Source organism: Ptychodera flava, chromosome 20 (genome assembly GCF_041260155.1).
Source record: "Ptychodera flava strain L36383 chromosome 20, AS_Pfla_20210202, whole genome shotgun sequence".
Classification (NCBI taxonomy): Eukaryota; Metazoa; Hemichordata; class Enteropneusta; family Ptychoderidae; genus Ptychodera; species Ptychodera flava.
Genome location: NC_091947.1, coordinates 11,326,082 through 11,353,428, shown reverse-complemented (window position 1 = coordinate 11,353,428; position 27,347 = coordinate 11,326,082). Strand labels below are relative to the sequence as shown.

Here is a 27,347-nt window from a genome sequence, read left to right as displayed (position 1 = left end):
GAAACTCAGTCAGCTTTCGTAAGAAACAGATATATTGGTGATGTAATCAGACTTATTGAAGGGTGATGGATTACACAGAAGATATGAATTTTCCCGGTATTTAATAACAGTTGATTTAGAAAAAGCATTTGACTCACTTGAATGGTCATACCTGTTTAAAGTTCTAAAAACTTTTAATTTTGGACATAGTTTTATAAGTTGGATTAAAACATGTTATAAAAATAGTGAAAGCTGTGTCATGAATAAGGGCACAAGTACAGGTTATTTTAAACTATTCAGGGGAGTCAGACAAGGAGATTGTATATCACCAATGTTATTTGTGCTGGCTTTGGAAATTTTTTTGATTTCTCTCAGGTCTGAGAAAGATATAAAAGGTATTGATGTACATGGGGAAGAAATTAAAAATGCTTCATTTGCAGATGATCTTACTTGTTTTATACAAGATGTAAATTCTGCAAGAAATATGTTTAAATTATTGGACAGATTTACAAGTGTTTCAGGTCTCAAAGTAAATATAAATAAAAGTGAAGCTATGTGGCTTGGAAAACAAAAACACTGTAAAGATAAACCTTTGGAGGTAAAATGGACAGATGATCCAATTAAAGTTGTTGGAATTTATATTTCATACGATAGAGAAAGAGCTCTCCATATGAATTAGCAGAATCTTTAGAAAACTTAGATGTAGCTTAAATTTTTGGAAAAGTAGAGACCTGACTATTCTGGGAAAAATTCAAATAATTAAAAGTATGGGCATTTCTAGAATTCAGTATGTAATGAATATGATTGAAATTCCATGTATTGATTTGAAAAGGGTTAATTCTTTGATTTACAAGTTTCTTTGGAAGGGTCCTGATAAGATCTCTCGACAAACAATGATTGGTACTGTAGAACAAGGGGGAATCTCTATGCCAGATATTAGAACAATTTATAAAGCTCAGCGTATTAATTGGATTAGAAGATTATGTGATTCTGGTATAAGACACCCGTGGAAAAGAATTGTTATGAAAGAATTGGAAAGAATTGGGGGTATAGAAATGTTGTTAAATTGTAATTTTAATGTTAAGAAATTATCTGTGAATTTTTCTAATTTTCTCAGATGTATGTTACAGGTTTGGTCAGAGATTAATAATTATGCAAAATGTGATGAAGAAAGTGTATTTTACCAAATAATCTGGAATAATCAAAACATATTATTTCAGGGGAAATCCATGTTCTTTAAAGAATTTGTACGAGCAAATATTGTGTATCTGGGACAATTGTTTGATCAAAATGGTAAAATTATTTCATGGGAAAAAGTAAGACAAATGGGAGTTCCAAATTCATCTGTGCTGCGATGGTTTGGAATTATTAATGCCATACCAAAAGACTGGAAACGTAAAGTAGATAAGCAGATGATTGACAGTTTTAGAGTTCCTGAACAAGAGATTTTATTTAAGATTGGCACAGTGTGTACAGAGATAAAATGTTGTAATACAAGAAATGTGTCCAAGTGGATAAATGATTGTAATTTTATTACCCCAAAATCTGAGTTCTTTTTTACCAGAGTGTTTAATGAGTTTATTGAAGATTGGGATTTGTTGTATCAGTTACCTTATAAAGTGACAATTGATAATAAGCTTAGAGCATTCCAGTTTAAAGTACTGCATAATATACTTCCAACCAATGTAACGTTATCAAAAATGACACCACCTAGAGTTGACTCTGAGAAATGTACCTTTTGTGAGGATCAGAGTGAAACACTGGTTCATTTGTTTCATGAATGTGTATTTGTGGTGGAATTTTGGGAGGGAATTTATAGGGTATGGGGAAATAGAATTGGATTTCAGAGTCACCCAACTGTTAGACAAATTATTCTTGGAGATGGAAGATTTTCTTTATTTTTAAATTTTGTAATCCTTGCTGCTAAATACTACATTTATAGATCAAAATATCAAAAACAAAAACCAAGTTTGGATGCTTTCAAAAAATATCTGCAAAGTATTCAAAACTTGGAATTTCATATTGCTAACAAAAAGAATAAGTTGAACTCTCATCTTAAGAAATGGGGACAGTTTCTAAGATTATAAGTTTTCTTTTTCTCTTTCTTTCTGTCTCTTGTGTGTGTCAACTTGATATTCCTTTTATTTACAAGCACAAGACCTGTATGTATTATTATTAATATTATTATAATCTGTATTACTACATGGAAATCATAAGATATGTAAAATACATTCATGTAACAATTGGAAAACAACTTTTTTGTAAACCTCAAGTAACCCAATAAAATGTTAAATACAAAAAAAAGTAACACATGCAGTGCTTTTAGAGTCATTGCGTTTGATATATATATATATATATATATATATATATATATATATATATATATATATATATATATATATATATATATATATATATATATATAAACTTAGGAATCGGTTTTTTGTTGTGAGGATCAATCACATGAATGATGCAATGTTTACAAAGATGTCATAAGGTGTTAAAACAAATATGGTAAAAATCTCCTCTCTCTCTCATATATGGTATATATGGTGTATATGCTATATATATATATATATATATATATATATATATATATATATATATATATATATATATATATATATATATATATATATATTTATATATATATGGTAGCTAATAAAAAAACCGAAACTTGGTTCATTGATGTAACATTCATTGTTTGCTTACTTTGTCGTGTCTGATTGTCCTCTGCAACATAACTTAAAGACCATTCTTTTATGCAGTCATTGCAGATTTATGACACATGATGATAGTCAATCAACAGATGTATGTTAGTATACGTTAATTAATGGATAGGCCTATCTCGATAGATTCCTTTCCTCTTGTTTGCAATAAATATGCTACAACGTCATATAAACGAGATATTAAATGTATATTTTATTATATTGTGCAATTGACACAGCATGCAAAGCTTTAAAATATATAAGGCCAGGATAACTTGTCACTCCATTATTGAGACCTTAAACTCCGAGCACAGATACACTCAACCCGATGTGTCAAAGACAAACCCTTCATTTTCATTATACCTTTTACGACGCGCGTATTATATTCTTTTGTGTTTACAAAGATGTCAGTAGATGTTTGTAGACCTGTAAGTCCTAATTAAAGTAGTTAAATCTATATTCAACATTTTTTGTTGAGTTTTCACATTATTGTCATTCACGAATGCATTTTCCGACCTTTTGGTCTGTTTTTCTGAGTCGACTGAAGTTAATCCAAATCCAGTTTGGTCAATGGTATCTGCTAAGGAGTGCCCGCAGTGACAATCATGAAAGAGTATGCAATTTGTAAATTCCTAGAAACATTTTACCAAATAGTGAAACATTAAGCACAATGACCTACCAAAAATATGTCTTCAAAAAGTACAAGACAATATCTAGAATTTGGAGACATTACACAAAATTGACAATACTAGAAGATTATAATATTCCATGGAATATAACTTTAAATAACTAAAATTGTGGCCTAAACAATAACAAATTTGGTAAAAAAAATGCATGATTTCCTTTATTCACACGTTTTTTTCTCCAAACTTCAAAACTGTTCATAGTTTTAATTTTTTGTTATCATACGGTAAGAATGTGGACATTTCATTCACTGCATGAACTTCAGTGAAATTAATGGCTTGTTATAATGACTTTCAGAGACTCATAAAGAAAAGTTTCGATCGGATTCGAACTCACAACTTACGGCGCCCGATCACCTTGTGAAGACATCACAGTCAAAATCGCTTGGCCAAACCCTCACCCTTCATTAACCGAGCAAAGTTGTTATAGCTGTTCATGTTTATTTCCCCAGTAGTTTACAATTTAAAACATCATAGATACAGTTTACTTTGTATTTCATCTAGCCTTGTGGTCTGTGTATCACAAAATGTTCTATCATGAAAGAGGGTAGTGGAGGGGATATCCCCCTCCAACATCCACCACACTTTGGTTCAGATTGACATGATTGTCAATCATTGATCAGAAAAAAAGAAAAAATGCCGCTCAAATACACCTCAAAAATGAAGACTAAAACTGTTGACAGCCCCATATCCTCCCTAACCAAATGGTTCACCCCATCTCACTTACTTTCCTTAACTTTAAAGAGAACTTAATTTCACATGATCTAATGTTTTGCTGTTTTCATAAGACTGCTGTTTCATTTGTACACTGATCATCTCCCACCTGCACATGCCAAAAATTTAGAGCAACGATTTTTATTCCGTCCGGCTCCTTTACTTTAAAAAAAATATTTTATTGAGTATTTGACAGCTGTCTTGGCGAATTAGGAATGCTTTCTTTTGTTTATACTTAATGAAGACATATATTCCTGCCATCAGGCAAATGAGCCTACACACGTGCACTCAAACATTACCTTTTGTCTATTCAATTAGCTTCGCTAAATGGAACTTTAAATTATATTTCAAGCATTAATTGTCATAATTGTCACGATTACAGCCAGAAATCACGGAAAGAGTGAGTGAAGCCTCGTTTACAGGTGCACCGAATATTCATGTCAAATTCTTTACAATCAACAGACGGCTCACTCATACAAAACAATATAATTATGGGGAGCCTTATAACTAATAAATAACAAGCACAAAACAAAATTAGGCATATATAGGTTTTTTCTAATACTTATATATTCACTAGCTGAACAAATTCAGACTTAACAGAACTTGAAAATACGTTAGGATAAACTGCCGCAGCTTTTAAGGAGTATACTCACTGCAGAGCCAGCCGGTGTGTGCACATGGATGAGGCACTGTAAGTCTGGTCTAGCAACGTGGATTGCAGACTGCAGCAACCAACCTGGGATGAAGCAACCATAATCAGAGCTACCCTGTTCAAGGATGTTGCCCTCCAGATCAACCTTGAGAAGATTGGAAGCTGCGACTTCGTAGAACATCAGTCCAAATGGATTGATTAAGAACTGGGTATGGTCTTTGGACACTTTCACCTATATACGGCAAGACGGGAACGTCAATGAAAGAGCCCATGCTGTTTATTCGAAATATCTTATTCAAAGTCATATTTTGAAGAAATATGGTTCAGATATGCCCAAGAGTAGTACCGTTATAGCTGCATACAACAAAGTTAAAAGTGCGTAACAGGTCGTATCACACTCAGTAGGTCGTATCACAATCAAAGTTATCGCTAAATTTGCAAAGTTATAAAATGTGTTCAGTATGTTACGTAAATCATCTGCTCCAGGAATATGTAGTCTTAATTGAGTTTTCCTAAAAATCTATCTAGTTTATGGGATTTAACTTCTCTTTTCAAAGTTGGTTAAGTAGTGCATGTGAAACTACGCCAATGCAAAGTAAATTAAAATGATGCCTGGTGATTGATGCCATAAGCTCCTTTTGAGATTTTCCAAATTTATCAAGAATTATGTGATAATAGAGAAGAAATATGTCCACCATGTGTCAAGTAATTTTCAGGTGGGTCAGAGTTGACCATATTTTAGCTGATTTAACTTAAGTCAACGTTATTTGACCACTGCACTCTACTAATTCACTACATTTACTTCTTTCGACTATGCATGTACTTACTGTTACATGATTGAATACGTTGTTTGACCATCCATGCAAATCGATCAATCTGTAGACTGCAGCTAATTTGCACCTCAATTCTTTCTCCTCCTGACTGGCATTAATATTATCCAAGTCATCATCGCAGATTGGAAACTTGTATTGGTGAGGGCCGGCCTTTGGGAAATATACAATATAAGACTTAGTCTCGATTTTGACTATATGTGCATGCTTTTAATTTTCGAATTTGTGAAATATTACATTTGTAGGGATAAACGATAGATGTTTTGCTTGAAATAGTTTATCTCCTTCAGTTGGACAACATGTTCGAATTCCTTTCAATGAATTTTGTCATGCCTCCTCATCTAATAATAAACTGAAGTAAATCTTCCAAAACATTGCATGTGTGAATCTTCACCCATTATTAATATTTTTCCAGCACTGAATGCGAAGGAAAACGTTTGAGGAATTGCTTTGGTCCTTCATCATTAATACTATGTCATATCTTAACATCCACCAGAAAGTCGATCAGGTTAACTAAAGAGAAAAATGTCTGGCACTTACAATGCTGGCATTACTCTCGAAAATCTTCGCAAAGTCACTTTTCAAAATTTTGCTTGATGCCATGTTTTCAAATTCTTGGGTACAAATACGATAAATGAAAATTAATCATATTATCATTCAACAAGCATCATATTTGAACAAGTCTGACAATAGTCCCCCTTGTTATTTGGAATTTTTATATGGAACTGACTTAAAATTGAAGTCGATATGATGCGCAAGAATAGAGAAATGCGGGTACTAAAGCCCTATATGTGACTGATGCCCATATTGGATTGGATTGTAAATAAGTAGGCATTAGTAATAGTATAAATGGAAGAAGGTTATGTCCTTTCACCCAGTTAGACAGAATTAGGTATGTCATGCCCTGGCTCTTGAAATGTCAAAATTAAACTAATCTGTAAGAAACTTGTCCATGGCATGTCTTAGTAATGGATATGGACATGAAAAAGTCAGGGCACCAGATGTGACCTGAAATGTCCCTATGTTCAGTACAGAAGAGACTTCCATAATAATTAGCTATTGATGCTGCTAAATGTCATTCTTGACCGGTAAATCTTTGCATGATCAACATCTGCAGTATCAGATTTAGTGCAGTCATTCAGAATATAGAACTCAAACTACAAACATTGTTTCCCTGCCTAGCCAATCTAGGCTGCAACACTAATCACAAAAGGTTATCAATTTATAATTTATCGACAGGACGTCGCTATACACTTTTACAATACTTGAAGATCAGCATCTGTACCATGTTTCATCAAATCTGATGCAGTATTTCTGATCATATCACACTAATTATGAAAGTTCATTAAATATGCAAATTAGAAATTAATAACATGATACCGATAAACGTCTTTATACACAGTTAAAGCAACATGAGCTCAACATCTATACCAAGTTTCAACAAATCTGATGAAGTGTCTTGAAAGGTTATTTAATGATACAATAGAGATGTCACCAATTAGACTAATTAGCCTCTTGTGAATAATATGATTTGGCTGTTGGGCAGTCCGTGTTAATGAAGAGTTTTTGAACTCCCTGAACGACCTCGACACACACACAGGGATATGCCAACATGTTTTTACGTGGTATATAGTTTTACAGTGTTGATCAAGCCCAAACGAAGTATTTATTGACGACAGGGAATGTGTTTGCGGAGGGAGCGGACACGGATGTGTCGTATTTGTGTCGGCAAGTACGCTTCGTGCATGATTAATATTTGAAAGCGCCGACGCCCGTACACTGAACGCAATACTTTAAATTTAGCGACGTACTTAGAACTAATTATGTCAGAAGGGGAAAAGTCGTGAAAGCCGATCGCAAAATCTCTTTACGGAAATAAATCCTCGTTCAACCGTTTATACTTCTAACGATCGCTTAAAAACTGCTATCGCCTGTAAAGCCTCGCCTAATAAAATCTGCGTGCGAAAATCGCAAGCCATAGCAGTTAATTGACAAGATATCACTGAATGTTTTTCTTCACTATTACAACGCTGTGTGCTAAACATCTGTACCGAGTATGTCTAGACACATTTCCTTAATTACAGAAGTTCATCAAATATGCAAATTAGCACTTGAATGACACGATCCTGCTAAACGTTTTTGCACAAAATTACAGCTATAGTATATGTATATCTGTACCAAGGTTGATCAAATATGAGTTAGTATATCTTGACACATCAGAATTATTAACATTACACATGCAAATGAGCAATTAAATGACATGATCCGGCTAAATTTCTTCGCACACTGTTACAGCTCTGCTATATCAACACCTGGACCACGATTCGTCAAATTTGAGTCGGTACTTTTTGACATAGTACCCTAATTACAAACATTCATCAAATATGCAAATTGGCTATTAATCGACACAACCAACTAAATATCTTTGCACTAAGCTAAAGCTCTGTTATATAAACATCTGTAAGAAGTTTCATCGAATTTGCGTCAGTATTTATTGGTATATTACCGGAATTGTGAAAATTAATAAAATATGCAAATAAGCAATTAATTGACACAATACCGACAAATGTCCTTGTGTGCTTTTAGGAGCTCTATCAGGCAAACATACGTACAACGTTTCATTTAATCAGGTGCAGTCTCTTAAGAAACAGTGCTTTTATCAAAAATCACGAATTATGCAAATTTGTGCTAATTATGCACGCCACACCAAAAACAAAAGACGTACATATGTATGCCTTAGTGTCTTATCCTAATATAAAGTTTGAAAGGAATGGACTCAGACGTGTCTGAGATATCTGCTTGCACGCCCGCGCGCGCGCATGCCGATGGACATGGATGTAGCTCTGTCCGTCAGAATTCGTGCGCAGGGACTAAGCTTAACAAACGAGAGAAAAATTGATCACAACGCGCAGCCCACAAAATAGCGACAGCGTGTGCTTATGCGATGTGCACTAATATACAATATTCCGAATACCGTATCAGTTTCTCCTCTGGCGTGACGTTGGAGCATGACATTTGAGAGGACGGGTAACTTAGCCCCTCTTTTATAAGGTCTGAATCGTGTTGTTACACTTAAACGCTTTGGTGTAACCCGAATTAACCATCAAGACGGTAGTCCATATCACAACAGTACAAAAAATCCCTGCTGTGTGAGTGTATGTATCGATCTGAAGATTGCAGGATGCATGAAACTTTAGTAACAGTTATTATCGCTTTGTACTTAAAGTAATTTTTATTAATATATATATATATATATATATATATATATATAATATATATATTATATATATATATTATATATATATATGTGTGTGTGTGTGTGTGTGTGTGTGTGTGTGTGTGTGTGTATATATAAAATAAATATATCTTTGTTACTCTGTTACTCAAGTTTCATGCATCCTGCGATCAAAAATTGACGAAATTTACCAGTTAGCGTCAAGATCAACTCAAAACTCTCACAGTGGAATCAAACACTTTACCATTTCAACCACAGTCGCTTGTGGCTGCTGTGTGGTTAGCTGTGGGTCCATAGCTGTAGTGTTTTCAGACGGGATTCCTGCCTTTCATGGGCTGGTTTATACTTTTAAGATTTTAACTGGTCGCGGGGTTAAAATCATAAAAGTCGAAACGAGCCCATAAAAGGCAGGAATCTCGTCTGAAAACACCACAGCTATGGACCCACAGCTACTGTGTGGTATGTATTTTCAAACGTTATGAGTGACGAAAGACAGCATAGCAATACGTACGATGTCAACATTGAGTGGTGGCCATGAACCGCTCACAACATTTCTATAACCACAATACGTCCATTTTAAAGACAAAAAAACATTTAAAGACATTCGATAGTGATAACTTGTGCTCAGACTATACATATCTCCGGTCTTCTTTTGAGAGGCTGCTATTGAAAACGGCGTGAATAAAACATTAAGAGTGACGGCAGAGGTCATACCCGATACCCGAAATTGACGTCATCATCGACCGGTGGCCGTGAACGGCTAGACTTGACACGAGAGAGAGGGGCGGTTGGGGTTTTAATCAGTCGGGAACTGATCGTTGTCTTTCGGAAATATGTCGTCGGTTTGCACATTGGCGCAGCAAAGACATGTACACGTACTCTCCCGAAAATTGACCAACCTTATGGCAAGAGTTGAACAGAGCCAACAGTGCTGGCGTTGAAGTGACTTTCAGATGTTGGTTTCGCAACTTTACCCTAAAATCTACCCTAGATTACCCTACTATCTAGATGACCTCATTAACTGATATAGTGATAACCACTCATAAGCACTGTACTGTATTGCTATATTTCCCCTGCTTTGTCACAGTGGCCGTACTTTTGCACGAGTTTAACGTTATTAGAGCAAATTCAAACTTACGATGATGTCCTTGTACTTGGTTTCCGCCAGTAGAGGTAATGGAATATCATTTAAGTATTAAGACAGAAGCTGATATCGCTGTAGTCAATCTTTATCGCCCCTGGATAACCCAAGATGACGTCATAGGCTGATGTAGTTGGCACCGTGATTTGTTTTGTCTGGGTATTTCGGGCAGTCGGCTATTCTGGAAAGGCCTGTTTTAATGGTTTCTAGTTTCGATGTTTTCTACTTGTATTTGTCATGAGTATAGGCTAGGTCATTTCCCTGAGTGTGTACGTGTATTTGTATTGTTAATAGGCCAGGTTCATATTCATAGCGTGACATGTATAAATGGATGTGTGTATAAATAACTTCTGCCATGATGTGTACGTGTACTGAGTCATTGTATTGTGCATTGACTTGGTCATCTTATTTGCATAGGTATAATGTTTGCATGAAAACAGGTCTGGAACGTCCTCAGGGTGAAAGGTTTGCCGCACTGCAGCTGCGGCTGATGTAAACAACTTTCAGTTGCATATTGATGCGCAAAGTTTAGCGGAGGAATATAAAAACATAGTCCCACCCTATTTCGAGCAAAAATTAAACTTCATTAACGGTGGTATATACTTATTGGCGTGGATAAATAGGGTATCCAAAGCGTCCCGTTTGATTTGGTCATCTTAGGGACCGTTCAGTTTTTACGGCCGGGGGGGCCGGCAAAATCCAGGGGGGGTCATCGTAATTTTGGAATCCGCAAAGGGGGGGGGTCATCGCTTTTTCACTGGTAGGAAAGGGGGGGTCACCACATTTTCAAAAACATAATACCAACAATAAAGTTCACTTTATGCCATGGCCATGATCGACCCTCTTTACCGGCGGGCCGCCTTTGGCGGCCCACTACAATAAATATACATTATGTATTACCCATGACCCTCTTAACGGGCAGACGCCTTTGGCGGCCCACTCCAATTAGGTTTACTTCATGCGATGGCCATGATCAACCCTCTTTACCGGCGGGCCGCCTGCGGCGGCCCACTACAATAAATTGACTTTATGTAATACCCAACGGCAATCTTAATGGCCGCACGCCTTCAGCAGCCCTGTCCAGTAAAGTTTACTTTATGCAATAGCCATGATCGACCCTCTTTACCGGCGGGCCACCTTTGGTGGCCCACTAGAATAAAGTTGACTTTACGTAATGGCCCATGACCCTCTTAACCGGAGGGCTGCCTTTGGGAACCACTCCAATAAAGTTTACTTTATACATTATACAATATTGCTACACGAATAAAGTGTGCCGCGTACCGGAGTTCAAATCCAAACCATGCGGGTAAATTTGACATGTGAATTTTGGTTATTTTTCAGCGAGGGGTGGAGGGGGGTCATCAAATTTTTTCATCTGACAAAGGGGGGGTCATCTTTTTTTCACGAAAAATGCAGGGGGGGTCTATATTTTTTTGAACACTGGCGACAAGATTTTGCCACCCCCCCCCCCCCGGCCGTAAAAACTGAACGCTCTCTTAGTTGGCCTTGACACGAGCGAGATTGAGTCTACAGCACCACTAAGTTGCGTATTCACAGCTGGCCCAGGCTACGGCGGGCCAAATATTTCAAAATATTTATCGTTACAGAGTAATAATAAACTTTCAAATTTTCTTTCTAAATAAATTCTTAAACGTGTATGAACATGAAGAAAAAAGTTCTTTCGTCCACATCGCATTTTATTAATGTACCTTTTCATAATAATAGCATTCACTTAAACATAGGGCCAAAGTCCCTGAAGCTACTATAGACATGGATACAAAATTAAGTATTTCCTTACTGTATGAAATTATCTCACTTAGGTCATCCTAGGACTTGTAAACCAAATATTAAGCTGTCTGACCAGCGGATTTGAAAGAACAAGCAACTCAACAGTTGACAGAGCTCTGCTGTGTTATGTAGAGAATAACCTTTTGTGACACATGTATTGATGAAGAAGGTGGATATCTTAACATTGTGAGTTCTGTTGAATAAGTTGAGACTGTACATACTCAGAGAAAGCACACTGAAGAGACAAATGTTTGAAACTTAAGAAGTTCAAGGTCATCAAAAGCATTATAAGGAATCATGTAACTTTCATTGCACTGTTTACACAGATTGCATAATTGCTATAAATAGCACATGAGGAATCTTACAGCCCAGCTTTACCATAAAAACCCTATCACTTTGACCACTCTTTTAATTAACCACAATTTTTTATTTTATCCTTACCAAGTCAACCATAAATGGAAATTAGAACTTTCTCTATCTCTATATCTCTATATCTCTATCTCTATTGACCATTTTGAGCAACATACAGGGCACAATAAATGACGGTTCAGAATATGTCAAAGTTGGGATTCAGGACAGTTGCCTTTACATTTTTTAATCCTTCATGATGGTAAGCATTTCACTATGAACTGTCAAAAAAAGTTGAACTTTCTGATAATTCTACACTAAAATTATTTTGGCTTTGATGATTTCCTAATTAATTCAAATATTTAAAATCATATTAATTATTTTTTTCTGGGTGAATTGATAGGGTTTATACAGTACAAGAATTACATACAATGTAAGTCAAATTTTGACAAAAATGACAAAAAAATTCCTTAAAAATACACATTTGCATATTTCATCACAATTTGAACAAATCTAAGTTGGGTTACCCCTACGGACCTGTATACCAAATAACAAAGCTGTCTGACGAGCGGTTATGAAGAAGAAGATTTTTTACCAAAAACACCTTTTTTGGCATTAATTTGCCTATTTTCAACAATATCAAAAAATTAAAAAAATTAGTTTCTCAAAATCATATTTTTCATCTACACAACAAATATCAAGTCAGTAAGTACTGCGGTTCTCAAGATATTTGAGTGGACGGACGCCTCACAAACGGACATACATACATACATACATACAGACTGACGACGGACGCCGGACGGATACCCATCCCAATAGCTTCTATAGACTATAGTCTATAGTAGCTAAAAATACAATATTTGAAAGCGTCTGTACAGATAAAGATGACGTGCAACCTCTTTCTCGATTGAAATAAAAATTTCAATGGAATTCCGGAAGAAAATGAATGGCGGTGCCTGTGTTCGAACCCGATTGAAAACTTACCGTATTTTCTTCTCTTGGTTGATAGCTCTGCTGGTGGACAGAATTATCCTCGAGGCACTCTTCTGCCCAGTTAAAATGTGTTTATAGATTCGATAAAGTTTGTGTGAGCTTGATTGCGAACTCTACAGCGTGTGGGGGTCGCTGTCAGAAAAATTGTAACAACTTGGCTCATTTATTGAACCACTCTTTTTGGAGTGGGGATTTGGCCGTGGGGTTTTGTCTGTGTCTTCTCCTTAGGTGACTGACTGTCTGATGTTGTGGCTTTGAACCCGACTGAAAACTTCACCGATTCAAACTATATCAAAATAAAGATTTGTTTTATTCCATCAACAACTGGTTATTCTGGTTATTCTGGTTATTCCATCAACAACTGGTAAGGGTATTAGATTATTTCTGATGTTGTGAAGACTGAGAGGTAAAACATTTTTCAAGTGTTAGACGTGGAAAATTACTTCAGAAATAAGGTAATACAAAATTTAATATATCATTATTAAATAGAGGTTGTCGTCCTGTCTGCGGCTACTCAAACTTTCTTGTCGATTAACATTGCCTCTTCCCTGAAATTGGCGTTGAAAGTCGAGCAATGTGAAGTAAATTCAGCAATTAATGCGAAAAAACTTAAAGCCAAAAAAGTCACTGAAATTATGCCATTTTTGTATGATATGTTACTGCATTATTTCATTAGAAGTTAGTCTGACTACATACATCACGTTAGAGTAAATAACATGCATGACATGTGGCTCCTGAAGGGCATTTTGTTTCTTATGAGCAGAAGCATTTCATTAGCTAATTGTATTGCTGGTCAAATTATTAACAGGTCAGCATATAAATACTGTTCATATATTTCCTCAAAGATGTCCTCGTATGTCTTATCATCTTCACTTTCACTTTTTCTTCTCTGGTATAATGCTCTCCTATTCTTTTCTGAGATCTTTCTCTCAGATCATCTCAAGAAATGCCTTTGGTATCTTCTTGTATTTGTATCCAGTCTTCAAACCCTGCAAGAACAGTAAGGGCTGAGGTTTAAGTTCCTTCCAGCTCCTCAAATTCAGAAGTAGAATCTACTTTGAGTGCAACTTGGATTGACAAGTAAACAGAAGCAAATAATTTACATGTAAACGTATGAAAATTTTGCTTTAACTCAAATATTTCTCATAACTGGATATCTTTTCTTTTCTTTATTTATTTGTTATTTATTTATTTATTTATTCATTATTATTTACTTATTATTTATTTATTTATTTATTTATTTATTCATTTATTCATTTATTCATTTATTCATTTATTTATTTATTTATTTATTTATTTATTTATTCATTTATTAACGCGACAGAAAATAATAATAATATTCCTTTAATATCCATGGTCAAAGCTTCAGTACCAGTGTAATACAACTCAAAACAACCTAAGTTTTGATTATGGCTGTATTGACGTTGTTTACCTTTCACTTCTGAATGGCAGTGTATTTTGCAATCAAAACTCATTAAACATTATGATTCCTATACAAGTTTTCACAAAGAGCATGATTCTTACTATTGTATGTAACATTCTGATCTCACCTTCAAATTGTATCTCTTTCACTGACATTTGTTTGTCACCTTTGGTCATTGCTTCACCATCGACAGTGTGATCACGAGAAATAACTTCTTGTACCTTGTCAAGCATCTTCTCTTTGAGCATAATAACACTATCTAAATTGCCAGAAGCCATTAAAGAAATCCAGGGTACAAATATGAGAGTAAGAGAGATATAGGCAGCAGAAATTATGTAAATACAGAATAGTATTGTTTTCCTTCAAGTTATTAGCCTTGTTTGTCTAGTACGACTGGCAGTGAACCATTGAAGAAACATGACTCATATATATATATATATATATATATATATATATATATATATATATATATATATATATATATATATATATATATATATATATATGTGTGTGTGTGTGTGTGTGTGTGTGTGTGTGTGTGTGTGTGTGGATCGATCAAGAAATCGATCGATCTACTAATCACTACTTGCAGACCATTGGCATTGCATCTGTTGAGCCCTGGTAATCCTTTCGGTTATTGGCAATAGCTAAAGCGCAAGCGACTTGAAACTTCGTTTGACATGCCTTCCCTGTCTATTTTTATCGCATCATCTTTTCGTAATTATTGTGAGAATAAGGTGTCAATCGCAATGGATTTGTCCCTGTGTGCTCGCGGGCAGGAAAAAAGTTCCTATAGATTAGCGGTAATGTGGGTAATATAGATTTTTTATCAGTCCTAGTCTACGTCACACAGGTGACAAGACATTCAATATCAGGAAGTTGTTACTCAGAAAGAAGATATCGATGAATAACATCTTACCAAACTCTTATAATTAATCAAAACTTCACGTCAAAAATAAATGAAGATACTTACCAAACCATACAATAGAAAATAAATATGATATTTAAGTTGGAAACACATATTTTCAATAGTTGCCAGGTGAGTTTGCACATATGAGAGTTTCTTTATGCCAATATTTTTCATACTTGAACTTCACAAGCAGACATAATATTACTCAGTCTGCAATAGGCATTGTTGATAGTCTCTCCACCAACCAACAAGCAATGATTTTGCAAAATCAAGATCTGAGAAATCATAAAAGATGAGAGATTTTAAAGTTTTAATCCATTTGTTCCTGTAACCAACTTAAGGATCTCAAAGATGTTTTTCTTCAGATGTCATGGAATTCCTAATGTTTTGTAGACAGTCAGCATTCATAGAAATCATTTTACAATTCATATCTCAATGATCTAAAGAGGGCATATTTGATGTTTGCACATGTGCTGTGCAAATTGCGCGTGACACCATCTCTTATATTTAAACCTCTTGTCTCACTGATTCAGTTGATAATTTGAAAAAAGGAAAATTTTGGTTGATACTTTCTTCAAACACGCAGAATATAAATTTACATCTCTTTCTAATTTCAATTTTGACTTAGCATTGAACATTCTCAGTTTCAGCCATTTACATTGCAAGCTAAAGTTGAAAACGTGTTCGTGAAAGTTCGTGAAATAAAATACACTTTTGTGATAAACTACATCGAACGTGAGTCAATTTCCCAAATAACTAGAACTATAGTACTGCAAGGAAGAAATTTCTCGTCCTTTTGACTGATTTTTTATGAAACAATCACACGTTTTACATACATCTCCACACACTGCTCAAACTTTAAGCTAGTAATTGACCTCAACAAGTTTCGACGTCGTGGTGACCATCGTACGCATGCTATCACTCGCTGTTGCCAACATTAACACTTTTTATAACACGCCACATGCTCATTCCGTGTCGCGAGACGAGAAAATAGATACGTCTATTCCCAGCTGGATCGACAAAAGTGACGTCAGAGGGTATTTTTGAAAAGCTATTTCCCTAGAGAAATAGTTCTGACCAAATTTGGAAAAAGTGTACGGTCACGTGACCGTAGTGTCGTCTGCAGCTTTGCAACGATGGCGGGTGACTAGAACGTGATATGCGTCCGGGATAGGTGACGACACATTCTCTAAAGCAGATTTTCCAACATTTTCCAACATTCCAACAGCGTAGGAACTTGAACAGCTCATCGACGGAAAAGATTAAAGTGCAACTAAGGATGTCGCTAGGTATGCTTAGAATATTTTTTGAAAGAAAGTGGTACCACGTACAACCGTACAACATCGCCCAGTAAACTTGTCACAATGGATTGGTGCGGTGCAAAATTTTCGAACACCATTAAAAACTATATAACAATACAACGTGAGCATGTGATGTGTTGTAAAACACCTATAGCCTGGTCTTTATTCGGGCTATAGCGCCCGTCTATTACCCCTCGTGGCCGTGTGTTATCAGAAACACATCGCTATACCCCTCGGCCTACTGCCTAGGGGAATAGCGATGTGTTTCTGGTAGCACACGACCCCTCGGGGTAATATGGCCAGGCAATAATGTTTAATATGTCATGTAAAGTGTTTAAGAGCGATAACTTTCGACCATGAGCACAGCAGCTAGCGGTAGAGAGCGTTTCATTTCCGCTTTAACACGGTTACTTTACCCCACGGTAGAGTAACCGTGGCTTTAGAAACTTTGCACGTTGCGCAAACCACTGACAGTTAAGGGTCTTCGTGCAAACGTCGGACGAAATTTTACACAGGATGAATATTATTACTGGATGCTGAAAAAAACATTCGATCGAGATTTTGGATCGATGCTTTATGGCCCTTCAGGCCTGCATGCATGGGACCGTCTGACCGACGAGGTCCATATGCGAGCGGTCTTTCTCAAGGGCTTTACTTTGATCCTACAGTAATTTTGAAGCAGTCGACATAGCGATCTATGGCAATTGCTGTAGTAATAATGAAATAGCCATGGGTAAAAGACTGTAAAATGTCATGACGATTTTCCTTTTTATACCTTAGCAGTGGGTCCCATACTCTCCGCAATCGACTTCCTTTCTGTCTCATCCAGGGACATTGAAATGAATGGCTACTGGAGTGTCTCTCTTATGACGGACTGAGGAGAGATGATTGTTGAAACGGAGACGGAGTGATGTTTTTATTTCTCCCACGTATTGTTTAAGGCAGTGTTTGCATGTCAGTAGGTAAACTATGTTTTTGGAAGTGCAGCTAATGTTGTTTCTTATTTCGTAAGTGTTCTTGTTAACTGTGCTGTGGAATTGTGTTGTGTCTGATGTGTGTTTGCAGATGTTGCATCCCCTGGTGGATTGACACTTAAAGGAACCCGGATTACCTTTGCTGGCGTTGGTAATATCTGATCGAACTAACAGGTGCCGAAGATTTACATTACGTCGATATGAAATTATCGGTTTGTTAGGTATGACTTGTTTGCATTTGGCTGACTTGTGTAATGTCACAGTGGAAATTAGAGTTTATGATGTGACGCAAATTTGAGTGGTAGGGATTGAAAGTGGTGACAAAGGGGATACGGGAGTCTCGGTTTTGTTCATTATATTGGAGTAGAGTCGATCTGGGGATAGATCTGGCACGATTTATTTGTTCGGTGAGTAAGTTTTCAGGGTAAGCCCATTCCATTAATGCTTGTTTAAGTGTGACAAGGCGTGCATTTCTCCATTCTAATTCTGAGCAAATGCGACAAATACGTATAGCAAGCCTATTTGGAACGCCGAGTTTTACATGCCTAGGGTGGGATGATTTGAAATGTAAGTATTGATTTGTGTGGCTGAGTTTTTCATACAAGTCTGTCATTATTTTACCATTTTCGTTGGCATGAACTTTAACATCATTCATTAGCCATTCATTTCAATTCCGGCGAACACGACATAAATGATATTACAATCATAGGAATCATACAAGTAAACAAACAAGACGACAAATTTAGAAAACAAAGTGAATCACTGTGGATAAAAAAAACAAGACACACTGTTCCCTACCAGCATGAATGTCCACCCAATATTCAAATGAGCTTCAAACAGCGCCATCACACATCAGGGTTCAAATCACTACAGATAAGCGTAATGTCTATAAACTAAGAAAGTTAAGAAACTAGGTAAAAGTACTACATCAAAACTTAGTAAACAAAACAACTCAAAGATTGGGCGACGGGTCTCCGCCAGTCTGCTTCCTAGGCAAACGTTTGGGTTGCAAAATTGGATTTGCAGGCCTTTGGAAAGTCGAAAGTGAAAGTGGTTTTACCAGGCCGATGGTGACCACCTTCTTGAGTGGGGATACATGTAATGGACGACCCAAGCGGAGGGCAGTCGGACAGACTGGACGGAGAGATCCCCACGAAAGTTTGTAGGAGAACAGTGTTTTTAAAGGAGTTATGGATTATGGTGACGCTCACGGTCAAAGTTGTTTCGCTTGGCTGGAGAAGATGGTATTGGTGACGCTAAACGGCCAGGTTGACTCGCTTGGCTGGAGATGAGATATGGGAACTCATGGCCCGAGGGGCTGGCAGCACGGCTCCGGGGAGCTGTGATCTAGGGGACAGGTGCCCCTGTACGGCCTTAGCATGAGTGGCTGACTGATACAGAGCCATGCAAATACCTCTCCCACATAGCTGAAGAATTGAAAATTACAGATATATTGAAAACAGCGGTCGTTACATTGCTGCAAAAAGGGCTGGTACAGGGCTCAGGGAAATAGCTGGCTAGTTAAAAACCAATTCTTTGGTAATGTCATTCACACCCATGATACATATAGACTAATAGCTGCAGGAAGGCAAGGTATATTGGTATGAAAGGCGAATATGCCACCACTGCTGTAGCACATAAATTTTTGATATATCTAGTGCAACGTGTAGTTGCACAGGGCTGTTGCAGCTGTGTGCACATTCATGCAAAAGCTTTGTGATTGTAGACTGTGAGTTCGAAGAGTTCAGCACTACTATAACTCACTCATAGCACACTGTATATCGAAATACATTTCTATAAAAATGATCAAACTTCGAACAATGTCAAAATAAAGATTTATTTTATTCCATTCACTCCTTATAAGGATATTAGATATTATCTGATGTTACAAACACTGAGACTTAATTTCTTTCCTCTGTTTTTAGACATTAATAGTACTGCAGACAGGAGAGAATTAAAATCTATTTATTATTATGAAATGGAGGTTGTCACCTGAGCTGTGGCAGCGCAACTTTCGTGTTGATTAACATTGCCTCTTCCAAGAAGTTGGCAATGAATATCGAGCAATGTGAAGAAAATTCATCAATTAATGAACGTTCATGTTTCACCAGTTTTGTAGCTCTCCATTCACTGCAAAACTTTGCCAAATAAACTTTGGTTGTATCGTTTCTTTACATGAAGCTGCTTCGGTTGCGGTCACGAGTCATAGTATAACGACTATTCTAAATTTTTGATTTTTGATATGAACAAGGTATGTTGGGATATATTGTGCCTACAGCAGCCTCTTTTGTATGCAATGGGTCCCAAATGCACAGCCGCTGACAGGACGACCCCCTTCCTTTTATTGACAAAATTATAGTCATTACACCAACCACAGAAGTCATTGAAATGTTTTGTATGATATGTTAATTACTGCATCATTTCATTAGAAATCAGTCTGACTACATACACGATGTCAGAGTGAATAGCACGTGACCCCAAAAGGACATTTTGTGTATTGTAAACAGAAACATTTCATTAGCTATGTGGACTTCTTTGCAATTGTATTGATGATCAAGAAATTAACAGGTCAGCACAAATACTTTTCATATTTTTCTTCAAAGATGTCCTCGTCTGTCTTACCATCTTCAATTTCATTTTTCTTCTCTGGTATAATACTCTCCTATTCTTTTCTGACATCTTTGTCTGAGATCATCTCAAGAAATGCCTTTGGCATCTTCTTGTATTTGTATCCAGTCTTCAAACCCTGCAAGAACAGTGAGGGCTAAGGTTTACTATAAGTCCAGTGCCTCTCATTCAGCAGGAGAATCTTCCGGCTCTCAATTGAACAACTTCAACTGATACTTTAAGTCAGGTACTCATACCTAGATTTGCATAGCCTACTCCCTAGACGGAGTATTTTTGCCTTGGAAGATTTTTGGCCTTCGCCCGTACCCAGTCTAGCCACGCAGTCGATAATAAAGCTGTAGTACATGAAGTGAGCAAAAACTGCAAATTTAAATGTGAATGGTCACTAACAGAGGCCATGGTGTCACTGGCCGTCACTTTCAAAGTCAATCACTTAAAATGGTCCTCTCATGATTTGCCTATGATGGGTGTTGCTTATTAATATTCATGTTCCAATTTGCCACAGTTACCATGGAAAGAGAAAATCTAACCAATCACAGATTTTAAGCGGATGGCCGCTTTTTAAAAACAGCGCCCTCAAATGGGCATTTTGAATACCAAGGAATTTGACCATATATGGGCATATTAAGATTACAGGTGACTGTATACCTTTAAAGCTACGCTCCGAACAAGTCAAATGAGAGGATCATTTTGAGTGATTGACTTTGAAAGGGACGACAGTGACATCATGGTCTCTGTTGGCGACCACACAAATTTAAAATGAGCAGATTTTAAAACTGTAGCTTGATCATTGCTCACGCGGCAAGACCGAATGTGGACGAAGGTCGAAGGCGAAGTATAGGGTCTAAGCTAGGATTTACTACTTAAATGTCTGAACGGATTAGGGATACAACTGCAGCTAAATTTCTCTCCATGATCGATAAATACCCTATTATTATTTTGATTTTTATTCAGTTTTATCTATTTATTTATTTCTAATTTAGTTTGTGAGCCTTATAGTCTGATAAATATTTCTTTAATACCAATGGTCAAAGCTTTATTACCATTGTTATGCAACACAAAGCAATCTAAAATGTGGATATCGCTGTATATACGTTGTAATTACCCTGCATTTCTGTAAGACAGTGTATCTCGCAATCAGAACTCTTTTATCGACAGAATCCGTCCCATACAATTTTTTACTGAAAGCATGATGCTTACCATAATATCTAACATTCTCATTTCACCTTCAAATTGTATCTCTTTCACTGACATTGGTTTGTCTCCTTTGGTCATTCGTCCACCATCGCCAGTGTGATCACGAGATATAGCATCTTGTACCTTTTCAAGCGTGTCCTCTTTGGGCATAATGACATTATCTAAATTGCCAGAAGCCATTAGGCGAACCTAAGGTATGGTATAGATAAGAGAGTAAGAGACATAAAGAAAGCAGAAAGATACAGAAATGAGGTAAATACAAAAATAATTGCTTTTTACAAGTACATGAGCCTTGTTCGTCTAGTTACCACAAGCGGCGATCCTCTGAAGAAACGTCCCTTGACACACACACACACACACACACACACACACACACACACACACACATACGTGTATATATATATATATATATATATATATATATATATATATATATATATATAATATATATATATATATATATATATATATATATATATATATATATATATATATATATATATATATATATATATATATATATACACACACACACAAAATGTATACAATGTGCCCTCCCGGTTATTACCATAATGGCTTTATGGCAACCTCTGAACTTGGGCACAGAGAGTATATATATATATATATATATATATATATATATATATATATATATATATATATATATATATTATATATATATATATATATATATATATAACACAATAGTACACAGATGTCCTCGTTTAAAATTACAGTCCTCGATGATAAAAGCAGACCGTTATAAATAATTATACCTGTTAGCTGAGTAGTTTGCTATATGGCCTGACGTTTACCTGAAACAACTTGGTCTTATTGTCTTAGGACTGATATGAAATCCACCACACTCATCAGACAGCTAATCTTAACCTGATACGCCTATACTGGAAAGTTTTGAAAGGGGATAAAATATTGCAGAGTGTAAAACATGATCTGCTGTGGTCATTCTGCGCCCTGTACTTCCTTTGTTATTTGAATTACAAATTGTGTAGTCCCCCGCCCCCACAAAACTCTCTAATGAACTGTGTGCTAGTCGACAAGGGTTCGTTCTAGTGCACATCACTTTACTCGGTTGAGGAGCTCCCTGCTGATTCCCTATCAGTCTTCAGACGATAAAATAGACTTGTTTACAAGAGGCCATATAGCAAAGTACGCACTCAAGTTGCTGGGTAATTAATTAATTTGGTATGCAGATTACTCATACGCCTGCTGTAAGTTTCATGCATCAGCAGTGATCAGATGCCTGAAAATTATGTTACAGGTATAATTATTTATAACGGCCTGCTTTTAGCATCAAAGACTGTCATTTCAAACGACGACATCTTCTGTCAGAAGATTGCAGTGTGCCTGAAACTTAAAAAAAACTTCAGTAACTTATATATTATTGCTTTGTACTCGAAGTAATTTATGTTAGTGGATATAGCGGATGAATACAATTTGCACACGTCTAATGGTCTGGTTGTACATTTTCTGTTTATTCTGTTGGTAATTTCGACACAAATTTTCGTCCTAAAAGTAGGTCTTCATCAGGTTGAAGATGTCTACAGAAGGAGAATTTTGAAAAAGAAACTGAACAGCGTAAGGCTTGTGTTGTTCTTCTTTAAATGCTTAACGTATTTTATAGGCTGAGTACATTAGAAAATTACAAACGATATAGGGTATAACAACCCTTACCGTTTATGTGGCGCAGATGAAAAGTGGCAATTGAAAATTGGCGCTAATGGTTATTTATAGTGCCTTTCTTAGGGCTCTGTGAGCAATTTACATTTAAATTATTTGTCGAGCACAATTAGCGAAGAATGTTGAGACCGTTTGGTGACAATGTACCTAGTTTTGAAATCCAGATGGACTCTATTTGCTTAGGTCTAATCAAGACGTCAAACAGAGAGAAATATCATGGGATTATATATTTATCACATTAATCAATAGTTTTTTACTTATTGTGTGATGTGGATGCATTGAAGTTATTTTCTTGCAGATTACCATAAAAGTCGCAATCTGTGATAAACTTCTGGGAACTACAAACATTTAATGAGTTAAAAGCCCATATACATAATTGTCATATTTTATATTTACAGGGTTATACTTTCATTCATTATTAAATGCAATCAAGTTGAAACTTTGATACGCCTAATGCCATCCTTACTGATATATATATATATATATATATATATATATATATATATATATATATATATATATATATATATATATATATATATATATATACATATATATGTATATATATATATATATATATATATATATATATATATATATATATATATATATATATATATATATATATATATATATATATATATATATATATATATATATATATACAACAGCTTACCAAACCAAATATAGATAACGGCTTACCAAACTCTTATCAAGTTTCACCAAAACCTCACATTCAAAAAAATAAAGGAAGATACAGTATTAAACTATAGGCCCCCTATAGTACACAATAAATATTATTTTGAGTTGGAAACGCGTATTTTCAACAGTTGTCAGGTGAGTGTGCATGCACGAGAATATTTCTTTATGCCAATATATTTCTTACCTGAACTTCACAAGCAGACATAACATTAGTCAGTCTGCAATAGGCATCCTGGATATTCACTCCACCAACCAACAAGCCATGGTTTTGCAAAATCAAGGTCTGAGAAATCATAACAGATGAGAGAATTTGTAAAGTTTTAAGCCACCTATTCTAATAACCAACGGATCTCAAAGATATTTTCATAAAGATGTCAAGGAATGCTGTGTAGACCAGTAAGCGTTCATATAAAAATCATTTGGCAATTCATATCAGTGATCTAAAGGGGGCATAGTTGATGTTTGTACATGTGTTGTGCAAAATGCGTGTGACACCATCTCTGATTTTTAACCCTTTCACCATCATGGCCAAAACCCATTGTCATCAATGGCAAAGTATATAACATCTTGTTTTTCATTTACATGTAGTTAATATTCTATAAACATCTCATCGTCATTTCATTTAAATCAATAAATCTTCATTTCTCACTACTCTTGTATCTATATAATCTGCAAATGTATCTACTACTTAACCTATCTCTGACCTATGGCCTCAAAAGCATGCAAAAGAAGTACACAAATCAGCATATTTGTCTCAATTAAAACAACTTTCAGTTGGCAGAATATGTTATGATGGAATGTGATTTCATTTTCCACGATTATTGAACCGCGAAATTTTTGTCACCATTCAGAATTTGGCAAGTATTTCAAGTAGAAGACATGGGATATTGAATTCTCATAAATATTTCATTAATTAATATGTGTCAGTATAGACTGACGTAACAGGCCGTTTCAGCTTAAGGTAGCGGTAAAGGCTAGAGCGTCAGTTATAAACTTCAATAAAACTATTAAAACATGAAAGTAGTCAACATTCTCTGTGGAATAAAAAAAACTAGACATTTGGGGTCATAGGCATTGCAGAGTTATAGCCCGTTGAAACTTCTGAAAAACTGACCAAATAAGAGGAAGTTGGGGAGTCCTTAGTGTATTAACTATGGTAGAGGTCCCCTAGCTTTTAATAAAATGTTTGAAAAGGGAAAGTCATTTTTTACTGTTTTCCAGGAAAGTTTGACAAGGCAGTGCTTGCATTCAGAATGCGTGACTGCTATTATAAATGCATTTTTAGATTCTTTGAGTGTCAAAGAGGTGTCAAAAGTGAGATTAACCAAAAAGACTGCTCTGTGACTTCAAAAGAGGGGTGCAAATATGGCTTGTTTTCAACAATTTTGACAGAATAACAGTTTTCCTACATAATTTTATACCAATTTAATCCAACCTTTGAAATGAGATATGGACATGGAATTTTTACAGCCTATTAACAAGGTTACAGATAAGATTTGTACGGCACAATTTTCCTTTATTTGAAGTACTTTTTGAAAAATCACATTTTGAAATTTGAAAGAATGTTTAATAATTTTTTGATATGTAAACCCATGTAAAATCATAAAAACAAATTTTATTTACAAATCCTGCCGTACAAATCTTACAATTAATAGCGTCAACATATTTATAACTAATTGGTAATATTATTATTATTATATTATTAAATTCAAAGATGTAAAAAATATGAAAATTAAATTTTAATATTGATTGGTGTCATATTTCAAAATCATGGCTACAAATATACAATTTTTATATTCTTTGGAGAAAGTATTAACTAAGGGAGTTATCCTGAAAATTTGAACTTAATATCTTGATTTTAACACTTGAAACTTGACATTAACTCTGAGAAAAGAATTGGTGCAAAAATAGCTTTACCGCTACCTTAAACACATTGCCATTATCAAATGGTGCTCTATGTTCAATTTGGAAGTCGTCGAGGATTGTTACGTGCATGCCTAAAGGAACCTCCAGCTGTATCAAATTTTAAAATGTAAAAGCAGTCTACAAAGTGATCTGTGATAATTTCTGTAGTAATAGGGCTAACAACAATGAAACAGCCAGGATCATAGGACTCAATGTAAAATCTTATACCTTAGCAGTGGGTCCCATACTCTCGGCGATCGACTTTCTTTCTTCTTCATCCATTACAATACCATTGAATGGATGATAGGCTACTTCCCCAGCAATCAGTACATCCTGAGAACATTCGAGGAGTCCACATTTCATAGATGATACCTATATAGAAAATATGTATAGTTGTAACAAACTTTGGTCAACAGACAAAGTGAAAGTTACAAAGAGTGCACATGCTGCAGTCATCACATGTACTACTCTATCATATCTGACAAGATGGGGACCAGAAGCCTGTTAACGTAAACCTATGAGAGAGCTAGGCTTATCTGAAAGATAAGAGCAGGTACATAGCATAGAGACACTTATGTAGGTTGTTTGGCATATTCATCATTAACAGATGTAATTCAAGTATTTCAGGCATTCAAAAGAAATCAAAGACGCCTGAACTGCCCGCTGAACGTTCGAAAATTTGTCCAAGTATACCAAAATTCAGACCTATTGCTCTATTGATTAGCCTAGAATTAGATATGTGCATATTTAATGAGGTACAGTATGTGGTGACTTTAGATGGTCCATCAAATCGAATATGAATATAGAATATATCAAATATAGAATTTGTGGTAACTGACTTTATTTTTATTTTATTTGACTAGGAACAACGAGCTTGCGCCCATTTACAGTTCCAGCAAAAAAATAAATAAAAATACAGAACAAAACATACAACCAGAAAACAAGTAAATAACAAACAAGTAACATACAGGAGGAACAAAAGTTGCAAAATTACGACGAATGACTCGAGTTGAATAAAAATCTGCGGAATTTACCATAGCTACAATTAAAAATATCAAAAGTCTGATTCGGTAAAATTGTATGTTCATTGAACGTTGAAGGAATGCAAACGAGTGCACATTATTCTTAGATACTGTCGGTTTAAAAAGCTGTACTACGCGTATGAACGGGAAGGTACATTAAAACAAATATTCTCTAAAATTTCAGGACAATCGTATGAGTAAAACATACACTTATAAAAGAGAGTCATATCTAAAAAATGTCTACGCTCCTGTAAAAGCGGAAGTTTAAAACATGTACAAAGTGGCTTGTAGTTATTTGATGAGTATGCTATTCCTAGTCTGCCACACAAGTATTTTACAAATTTACACTGAACCCTTTCAAGTCGATTGATAAGGTAATGTTGGTGTTGAGACCAAACCTGGCTAGCGTTCTCAAGTTGGCTCCTTACAAGTGTTGTTTATAAAGTCTTAAGGGTGTTTACATTTAAAACTTGCTAGAAGTACGTTTAATAAAACCAAATTATTTAAAAGTTTAGA

The 27,347-nt window shown here is 35.6% G+C and overlaps 2 protein-coding genes across 8 annotated transcripts in view; both read right to left on the bottom strand.

Annotated features, from left to right (window-relative positions):
- Positions 1-10,055, bottom strand: part of LOC139120025 (alpha-adducin-like) — a 32,842-nt gene extending 22,787 nt beyond the window's left edge. The window contains exons 1-4 of one of the 5 annotated variants that reach the window (XM_070684035.1): positions 9,940-10,055; positions 6,107-6,180; positions 5,564-5,719; positions 4,738-4,968 (exon numbers count right to left, since the gene is read on the bottom strand). In XM_070684035.1, coding sequence (XP_070540136.1) covers positions 4,738-4,968; positions 5,564-5,719; positions 6,107-6,169 — 450 coding nt within the window. In that variant the 5' untranslated portion in view covers positions 6,170-6,180; positions 9,940-10,055. Of the gene's footprint in view, positions 1-4,737; positions 4,969-5,563; positions 5,720-6,106; positions 6,181-9,312; positions 9,336-9,700; positions 9,727-9,939 lie in introns of those variants that run through there. The other 4 variants (XM_070684034.1, XM_070684036.1, XM_070684038.1 and 1 more) reach the window with 4 other exon arrangements.
- Positions 10,056-13,956: 3,901 nt separating this feature from the next.
- LOC139120022 (alpha-adducin-like) overlaps positions 13,957-27,347 on the bottom strand; it is a 28,679-nt gene continuing 15,288 nt past the window's right edge. For 2 of the 3 annotated variants that reach the window (XM_070684031.1, XM_070684032.1), the window contains exons 5-8: positions 26,038-26,181; positions 24,089-24,187; positions 21,508-21,693; positions 19,503-20,425 (exon numbers count right to left, since the gene is read on the bottom strand). In XM_070684031.1, the coding sequence (XP_070540132.1) occupies positions 20,342-20,425; positions 21,508-21,693; positions 24,089-24,187; positions 26,038-26,181 (513 nt within the window). In that variant the 3' untranslated portion in view covers positions 19,503-20,341. Of the gene's footprint in view, positions 14,061-19,502; positions 20,426-21,507; positions 21,694-24,088; positions 24,188-26,037; positions 26,182-27,347 lie in introns of those variants that run through there. The other variant, XM_070684033.1, reaches the window with a different exon arrangement.